General features: G+C 32.4%; 1 protein-coding gene across 2 annotated transcripts; it reads left to right on the plus strand.

Moving 5' to 3' along the window:
- The first annotated feature begins 3357 nt into the window (after positions 1-3357).
- LOC132618760 (uncharacterized) lies at positions 3358-9433 on the plus strand. Of its 2 annotated transcripts, none has more exons than XM_060333765.1 (12): positions 3358-3502; positions 3635-3733; positions 3818-3889; positions 5033-5103; positions 6071-6149; positions 6227-6301; positions 6666-6780; positions 6859-6916; positions 6997-7068; positions 7777-7907; positions 8209-8332; positions 9154-9433. In XM_060333765.1, the coding sequence occupies exons 2-12, from the start codon at positions 3731-3733 to the stop codon at positions 9227-9229; spliced, it is 876 nt and encodes a 291-aa protein (XP_060189748.1). In that variant the 5' UTR covers positions 3358-3502; positions 3635-3730; the 3' UTR covers positions 9230-9433. The 2 variants fall into 2 exon arrangements, with proteins under 2 accessions (XP_060189748.1, XP_060189749.1); XM_060333766.1 differs by having other exon boundaries at positions 3362-3498.
- Positions 9434-9801: the final 368 nt, after the last annotated feature.

The raw sequence follows: 9801 nt of genomic DNA on the forward strand, positions 1-9801 counted from the left end.
CATCTTTAACATTTCTAGGAAAATGATAAAGATAATTTTTATTACTCCCTCCATGCTAATTTAAGTGTGTTAGTTTAACTAGGCGGAGTTTAAGAAACAAAAAAAAACTTTTGAATCTTATTATTCTAAATTAGAAATGTGTATATTGTACTGAAATGTTTTTTGAATCTTGTGGTTATTAATTAGCCCTGCAGGATGTTTTGAATTGTCAACTTACTAAATATAAGAAGAGACACTCTTTTTGGGATAGATAAAAAAAGAAAAATAAGACACTTGAATTGGGACGGAGGAAGTTTTTTTTTTTTTTTTTTTTTTTTTTTTTTTTTTTTTATAGGTTCAAAATAGTCTTTTAAGTATGCACTACTCCCTCCGTCATTTGCACGATTACCCTTCAAAGGCACTGGTCTTTAATTTTTGCCCCTCAAATTAGTGGTTTTTAATTTTTGTCCTTCGCCTAATATCATGAAGTTTGGGATTCGAATCTCCGGCTTAGTCAAAAAAAAAAAATTCGTAAGGCAGAGTTTCGTAGCAAAGTTAGGCCTCAGGTAGAGTTTTGCATGCCTTGTGAATCCAAACAGGCCTTGTGAAATTCTTTTTTTTTTTTTTACTGAGCTAAGGTTCGAACCCAAAACCTCGGGGTATTAGGCGAAGGACAAAAATTAAATACCAGTGTCTTTGAAGGGCAGTCCGCACAAAAAAAAAAAGTTTTATATGAAGGTGTTTGACTCGGCACGGAGTTTAAGAAGGAAATGAAGACTTTGAAACTTGTGGCCTAAAATGAGTCACATATATTTGTATAGTTATAAATTATTCCATTAAGGATAACCCGTAAATTTGAAGTTAAAATGTTTTACTAAATATAAAAATGTATAATTTTTTTAGGACTGATCAAAAAGGAAAGACTGTCGTATAAATTGGGACAGAGGAAATAGTAAATAATTAGTCCTTTTAAGTTTGTCTAAATTTAACACTTTTAGGTTCGTCAAACATTTAACAATTTAAATTTATTGGATTAGATGAAAATAATGAAAAGAAAAGAAAATTAGCAGGAACTCATATTTAGAAGTATGACTTTTGTGATTTTGATTATCTTCTTATTAATTATAGAGTTTTGTGCAACTTTTTAGGTGTAATTTTTGCTATATTTTTAGTATCTAGTGTAGTTTTTGTGTTGAATATTTTATGATTTGATGGAAATTTTTTTTAGTGTTTATAGTTAAATCTTTTTCTTCATTATTTTCGTCAAATTTAATAAATATAAATTATTCAGTATTTGACGAAATTTAAAAATATTAACTTTTGACAAATTTAAAGCACCAGTTTAATTCTGTGCATTTTGTCATTTTCTCTCACTCGTCACTTAATATGGTACTCCCGTAACAAATTTCTCTCTACTTCTACCTGTAATTGAGCAGGAGGACTTTGATAAGCATAAATGCCAATACCCAATGCGCGTGTTGACTCCACTCAATTATTAACACCAGGTCTTTCTTTAAAGCTTCTTCTTCCATTAACATCCAGATGTAGAAAAGGAAGAGCTGTTACATTAACCCCTTGTTTGGAAGGTTGTTACCCATTGTATTGTATCCTATCGTTTTCACAATTACAATGTTTGTTTTTATTGTTATTTAAAGGGAAAAGGATAAAAAATGCTCTTTTACTTTGGGAAAAGAGCTAAAAATATCCTTCATTATAAATTTGGGTCAAAAATACCCCTCCTGTCATTAAAATTTTCAAATATACCCCTGTCTTAACGGAAATCTCCAACATAATCCGATTCATTTTTAAACCCGCTCTATTTAAACTCGACCCAACTAAATAAAAAATGCATATGAGTGACCCGCTCCTGTGCCTAGTGGCTCCAGATGTAGGACTCGAGAACAAGTTGGTCGCATATGGATTTTTATGTAGTTGGGTCGGATTTAAATAAAGCGGGTTTAAAAATAAAATCGAGTTATTTTGGGGGATTTGAGGATTTCCGTTAAGATAGGGGTATATTTGAAAACTTTAATGATGGGAGGGGTATTTTTTACACAAATTTGTAACAGAGGATATTTCTACCAAGGTAGAGGGACATTTTTGACCCTTTTCCCTTATTTAAAATGTAATGTATCATATTGTTAAGTTCTGTCGTTACGTAATAATGAAAAGCTCCATTTTATGTAACAACCGATTTGGTGTTATCCCATTATTACCTAATTTCTCTTTCCAATTATGTCCTTACTTAATATTTCATTATCCTATTTTACCATTTACCCTATATTATTTAACTCAATATCTAACCCTACGTCTTTTCTCATTCTTTATTCTTCATTCTTCTGTCTCCTTCTAGGTTTAGAGTTTGCTTGCTCTCATTTTCTTTCGTTATCTCTGTCTCCTTTTTTTAAAAAAAAATTATTATCTCTGTCTTCTTCTACATTTTGGTAAAAAAAAAAAAGTTTTACAAATTTCAGTTAATTATTAATCGTCAAATAAAAAAAAAAGTGTTATTTTGTTCGTTTATGCAAGCATGCTACGAGAAATGAAAAAGTTTTGGAATTGGAATGTCAGATCGGAGAAGTGCACAAACTGCTGCTTCTATATTGGATTTATAAGGAACTTCTAATGAAAAAAATGTACTTATTATTATTTTTAATATTAATAACATGTTTTTCATTAATTTTGTTAAAATTTACATGAATTTAACAGCTTAATATATTTACAAGACATAATTTGTGACAAATTAGCAGAAATAATTTGTGTTAAATTACGTTTTTAGTAATTATTACTAATAAATTTAATATTTACAATAGTTTACGGTATCTTAGTAAACTTATCAGTTACAATACAGTACCATAAAGTCAAACCAAACAATAGAAATGTTATTAAACAACATCAAATGATATATTATACCCAAACATTGTATCTATAAAACAATACAATATAGAATACAATACAATACAATATATAGTACATTATGAAACGATGGATAACAATGATTACTACTTACTACTCCCACCGTTTTAATTATTGTGTCTTACTACTTTTTATTTTAGTACATTTAAAAAAGAATATCATATTCTATATTTAATACTTTATTTGTCTCAATTTATATGATGATATTTGACTAGATACAAAATTTAAAAAAGAAGAATTTTTAAAAAATTTATAATGTAAAACAAGTAATAGATATTTGTCTGACTATAAATCATCTCATTAAGAATGAATAAAAAATTTAAAAGTAAAATTATCTTTAAATAAAAAAGCACGACCCTTTTTAGAACAAATTTTAAAAAATTATGTTACGTGAACTGGGATTGAGGGAGTAACTCCTAAGAAACTTCCTCGAAGTATAAAGGAATTGTAATGGATCCATTAGTTTTAAACTTTAGGACCAAAGCTATTAGTACCTTTTCCCAAACATTAAGGACTATACATGTTACATGAAGGATCAAAATAATCCAACACCCATACATTAACCATTTTGATCATTTTCGCTGTGCACTTCACCCAAAACCAGTAGGTATAAAATTCCATGGTACCTTATTTCCTTACTTTTGCAATTTAACTCTTGAGCACGAAATTTACGTATAGAAATTGTTCTAGCTACCGTTGAGGAATTTCGTCTTTAGCCCTTTTTCTAATTGATTTTCAGCAAAAGTGAAAAAGTAATGCTGAATATTATCGATAGGCGGCTGGCATTAGTATCGAACATTGAAAATTCAATTTAGATTTGGTCAAGGCTATTATAATGGTAAGCACCAACTTTCATTTTCCCCAAACTGATGAAATTATTGAGTGCAAGATACTGAGTTATATCTGAGTTCTATACTTCTAGGACTGTGCAGAGCAAAAAAGATGCCAAGAACTAGCCAAATCATCATCTTTTTATCGCAGGATATATTCAGAGGTATGTAGTATCAGTCAACTCTTAAGATTGAAGAATGTATTTTATAATACACCTTTTGTTTTTGGTGATGAATTTAATTCACGTATTCATGTGTCTATCGTGTTCAAAGTTTTGCACTATTAGAAACAAGCCTTTTGGTAGACTTTCTTTTCTCCTATACTATTGCAGTAAGTACTTTAGAGCTAGTTTGGATTAGCATTTTTAAGTGCTAAAACTGATTTTATAAATAAGCAGTTACGTGTTTGGATATAGATGCTGAAACAGTTAATAAGCAGTTTATGTGATTGGTAAAAAAGTGCTAATAAACTGTTCTTTTGTTAGGATAACTAAGTGCTCTTTAATATTTTGCAAAAAATTAGAAATTTAGAAGTTTCCGTGTAAAAAAAAAGGAGGAACGATGGATAAGGAGTGAAGAGCAAGTTACGAGTTTTGTTTTGGGAAAGATATTAAGAGAATTAGGGGGGAAATATTGAGGAAACAATAAACTACTGGGTCAAACCAAAAGTGCTAATAAGTTGAAAAGCCATAAGTTCGGGATCACCAACTTATGGCCTTTGGCTTATAAGCACTTTGGTATGTACCGAATGGGTAGATAAGCTAACAAGTACTTATAAGCCAGTTTGACCAGCTTATAAGCTTAGCCAAACACCCTTGTATTATGTTTTTCTAGAAGCAGAATGGGAAGAGGGCCTTGAAATTTGAAATGGAGAGAAAAGCCCCATGTTTTGTGCTTCCATTACCTTCTTTTCTTATTTGGGGAGTGGGAAGGTGGAGCTACTGCATAGCTTTTGAATTCATTTTACTAACAAAGGGGTAGTTTACCCACCCGAGAGTTACATTGATGTTAAATTTTAGCTATTATGTTCCTAACCTTTCCCAGTGGCTTTATGAAATTCTGAGTTTTATTGCTGACAATGATCAGAAGTATATGTTTGCCTTTAATAAAATTTCTCGGCAATTTTTGTATTGTGTTTGACATTGCTCAGTTTCTGAATTAAGCTATTATATGCAACTTTGGAACTACTATGGTGGTAGCATCGTTGTATATTAGAGACATTGATTGAATGGTTTATTCTTTGTGTGAATATGCTTTAGGCAAATGTTTTTTGGGATTTTCTTTCTGAATTTATGTTGTATCTACAGGTAGAAGAGATAGGATGGGAGCACCTTGTTAAATTTGGGGAAGATATGAGACTTCTCAGCTTTCGCGTCGTGTAAGTCGTTTTTTATCTTTTAACATAGGACTGGGTCAAAAAGAGGAAGTGTAGGTGTTGGTTAAGTGAATAAGAGTGTACAGTTTATTTCCCTTGTTTGGTCAGGAAGTATAAGAGGAGAAAAAGGAAAAAATAGAGGGCTATCCAACCCCTGTATGTCAGTTTTCAGATGTTGCAAAATTAGACAATAAGAAAGTAACATAGAGAGTATCCAACCTAGGGCAGGCAAAATCATTAAAAAAACAAGTAACCATCCAATCCGACCCGTTAAATATGGGTTGTATAAACTGACCATTTAAAGGATGAATTAAGTATGTATATTATCCGCTAAAAAATGGATATCTAGATAGATAATATGGATATCCATATTATCAATACCCGTTTGTCTGCTTGTTATTTTTCATGAGTTCTTGCTTTCTGGGAGTCTAAGCTTGTTTTCTTAGAACCCGACTGTTCTTGAAACTATGGATATCCATATTATCCGTTGGTTAACCCATTTTTTATTCGTCTTAAATATGGGTGAATCAGATATTTCATCCGTTTTTGTTTAACCCATTTTCGACCCGCCCATATCCGATTCGACCTGCCTGTTTGCCACTCCTAATCCAACCCCTCCATATGAGCTTTTCCAACTCTTGCAAAGTTGGATGATAAGGAAGTAAATCACCTTTACTTCATCATGTGGAGGTAAATGAAAAATATTCCCCAAAAGGAAGAAAATTTACAATTATCCTCTTTCCAATAAAACATTATGTACTATAGATTTTAGTGCTATAGCCACCGAGCCATTCCACTATAAGATAAAAGAAAAGGGAAAGGAAGGGTAGTTAGAAGCAGAAAGCTGCTATTTTATGGGCCCTAACAAATTAGAAATGTAGAATGGAACTTGGTTTTTAAATCACAGCTAGTGGAAGACCACAATTTACCTTGCTGGGCAATAAACTCTCAAGCTTTTTCTGTGTGCTAGGGACAAGAAGGGAAGAGTGCACATGGTGCAGATAACTTTGGATGGAACATATCCTAACCATCCACCTTCAATATCAGCGGTTGGCATCCTTCAAATTTCAGATACTAGAGCCTTCCACTCTTTAGGCAATGTCCTAATTTACTGATAATTCCCCAGGACGTGCCTTATCTCTTCAATTTGAAATGGTCAATTAACTCAAGACTGAAAGATGTTATCCAACAGTTTCAGAAGGTAATTGTGTATTCTTTTTTGGGATTTTTTCATTTTGGCCCCTCGGCCGAAATTAGTTACGGGCGCTAGCCAAAATATACAAAACATATGTACACTGATTATATGTATATTATATGCTTATTTAGACGTAAATATACAAAACCTATACATTTATAGCTATTTTGTAAATTGATCACCGAAAGGCATTTGACTGTAATTATCTCTTCTTTTCAACATGTTGTTACTCTCCCTTCATTTGCATTTGCTTTGTAACTTATGATTTACTATTGATTATTTCATCCACCAAAGGCACGTGTAATTTAACGACGTTTATGGATTGTGATTTTCTGCTATAATTACCATATATTTTTCTTACTGGATCCAGCATCTTGAGAAGCTTCAGGACTTTTGGAATCTAATGGATGACATTGACCACTCGCTTTTGGTTTCTGATCTACGGTATCCTCAACGTGCTTTGTCACATCGCCAACTTAATATAAGTATGTGCTTATTTACATGTTGATCAATATCCCTTTACCACCACAGACCTGATTGATATCCATTCGCTTTTATTATAGGTAATGACTGCAACATCATATTGTCTATAGATGCTAATGATCCCACATCCGTACCAGAGTAAGTGTTAATAGAAACCAGCAGCTTTTATAAGTATTCTTATCTTTAATGAGTTATAAATTGATATAAAGTTCTTCTAGCTGTCGCTTTCTTGGTTCGGATTCGGAGGTGGAGAGATTGAGAGCGATGTGGAGGAGAAACTGCAAAAGATGGTATTTCACGTTCTGCTTTTAGTGCTGGCTGCAATTTCATGGTCCTTATCGTTGTCTACATTTGGATGCTGATGCTGTTGTTTCAAATTGCTCAAAATAACTGCTTTCAACAATTTTTCTGGAGTTCTCAAGAATTATTGTCGATTTCTCTGTTATCTGGTGTTTCATGTGTAAAAATCTGGGGAACATTTTAGCCATATTCTTCTGAACTTAGTTTTTGCTGCCAATACATGGAATTTTCTCTATTGGTGGTGCTTGGACATTAATCAGGAAAAAAGATGAAGGGATTGGGGGATTGGTGGGTAAGGATATTTGAATTTCCCTTTTGAATGGTTGAGGAGGTTCAACTTGCTATTCATAATTTTCTCTACGTTTGACATTTTGAACAATATTCGGAAAAAAGATTTAGGAATTGGTAGATGGGCCGGTAAGAGTCACTCAATCTCCCTTTTGAAAGGAGGAGGTTTTACTAGCTATAATGTGGAATTTTCTGTATGATTGGTGTTTTGAACATTTATCAGGAAAAAGATTAAGGGATTGGGGGCTGGGTGGTAAAGTTCGTTCTGAATTTCTCTTTCGAAAGGTAAATTGATGTGCCTAGGGTTCGAATTCCGACACATTCAAGCTTGGGATTTTTAACTTCTGCTGAGATTTTGCTTGTTCCTTGTTATGATGTCCCATCAACTGAGATTTCTATTTTATTCACAGGATGAGAGACAAGCCTTTTTCTGAGAATCTCGCACACGTATTGGATATTCAACTTCATGGACCTCCAAGCATTCAGAAAACTGATCCACAAATTGAATGTGGCATTTGTTATGCACAGTATCTTCCAATTGGTAATCCTATAACCGTAAGATAAACCCATTGATATTAGGGATAATTACATTTTTGGACCGCTCAAAAGAATGGTTTTGTATATTAAGTATAAATATATATATATATATATATATATATGCATATATATATATATATAATATGCATATTGTATACAAAAAATATGTATATAATATACATAATAGTGTATAGATTTTGTATATTTTGGCTAGCCCCCGTGATTAATGTCGGCCGACGGGCCAAATATGAGAAAAGCCCCTGATATTTTGTGGATATGGCATTGACTTGGTGATGTGAATCCAGATGATGAACTTGGTGCTAAGAGTGGAAGTGGCACTGATTGTACATGTGAAAATAACAACTGCAGTAGGGCCTTCCACAGCGTTTGCCTTGAAGATTGGTTGCGTTCCATCACAACAACAAGACAGTACGTTGATCTCTCCTATCTTGATTTTGATTGTGATGATAACATATCCTTTTCACTTGTAGCATTACACTGGGTATATTGTTGTTGTTGATAACATATCCTTAAAATTTTGTCACTCTGTACTGTGAGTCCAGGATTAAGCTTTAATGATCATCCGTCAGCATTGGAGGGAAAAGTTTTTAGTTGATTATCTAGCCAGGCCAAGTTAATGCAGTCATGTAAACAAATTGAAACATATAAATTAATGTTTTGGAAAGGAAAAGATATCGTCGATTGGAAGAGAAGCTAATGAAATGTCTCCGAGTACTTAAGAATTTCAGAAAAGCTAAGTCATAGAAGGAGAGATTAATTAAAGAAGATTATTCTTGAACTAATTATAGTGAAGTCTGAAGAGACACTGTTTTTCAAAAGCAGGCATAAAAATTCTATCTTGCATGAGCTTTCGTAGGTAAGTCATACTGTTCTATGTTCCGTTGAAAATATATTCACTCTTTTCATAAACTCGAGTTCTATTTCTCAATTTCTTTTTATGCGACTCTTAAGAAAAAGTTAAATTCGAGAATATTTAGTGCTAATTTGGGAACAAATGGAGGCGCTAAAAACATTGTTTTGGTTTGTGAGGAACATATAAAAATTGTATAGAAAAGAGTAAAAGTGAAACTTGTATAACTTTTGGAATAATTAAACCTTCTTTTTTGTGTTTTCAACAGCTTGTTACCTTTGGCTTTTGTTACTTTCATTACATTAACTGAGGAGACGTACAATTTTCGTAAAATTTTCAATTGTCTTATCACATTCATCTGCTTTATTTTTTTTTACAGGTCGTTTGATGTTTTGTTTGGCAATTGTCCATACTGTTCTGATCCAATTGCTGTCAAAATCAATACTAGGAAGTAAAGTATAGTGATAAAGACTGATACAAAAGGCTGACGAATACTTATATTTTCGACGACCTTCACCTTTGGTTACAGTGAGTGTGAAAACTTGTTAGGGATAATTCTTCTAATTCTTAATTTGTAGTACTATCTTTTAGGGGTCTGATTGAGGTAACTTTAGATGAAAGTGATAGATAATTACTACAACTGAAGTTCCAACTCTTAATTATGTAGTTAATTCAACATTCAGCTCTTTCTTATTTTCTCAAAATAGTAATTAAAATAAGAAACATGGAACATTTGTATAATAAGTAAATCAATCTACGTAGGATCGACATCTTTCTCTATGATTATGTGACAGAGTGCAGTTAAGATTTTATATACGCTAGCAATTCGCCAAATTTTTTACGCCATCCAAAAAAAAAATATATATGTTATTTAAATTTTTTAGTAATGACAAGGTTATATGTGTGTGTATGTGAGTATATATATTATAACTAGATGGCCTATGCCCGTGCTGCGCACGGGTCCAACACTTTAGATTATAGTGTATCTATGTATATGTAATTGTGTTTGGATAGTGATAATATATAT

Source organism: Lycium barbarum, chromosome 11 (assembly GCF_019175385.1).
Source record: "Lycium barbarum isolate Lr01 chromosome 11, ASM1917538v2, whole genome shotgun sequence".
NCBI lineage: Eukaryota > Viridiplantae > Streptophyta > Magnoliopsida > Solanales > Solanaceae > Lycium > Lycium barbarum.

Bases quoted from the DNA above. Each gene is read 5' to 3' on its own strand.
- LOC132618760 (XM_060333765.1), top strand. The intron at 3,890-5,032 runs GTATGTAGTATC...TTGTATCTACAG, and splicing joins ATCGCAGGATATATTCAGAG to GTAGAAGAGATAGGATGGGA. The intron at 7,908-8,208 runs GTAATCCTATAA...ATGTGAATCCAG, and splicing joins TGCACAGTATCTTCCAATTG to ATGATGAACTTGGTGCTAAG.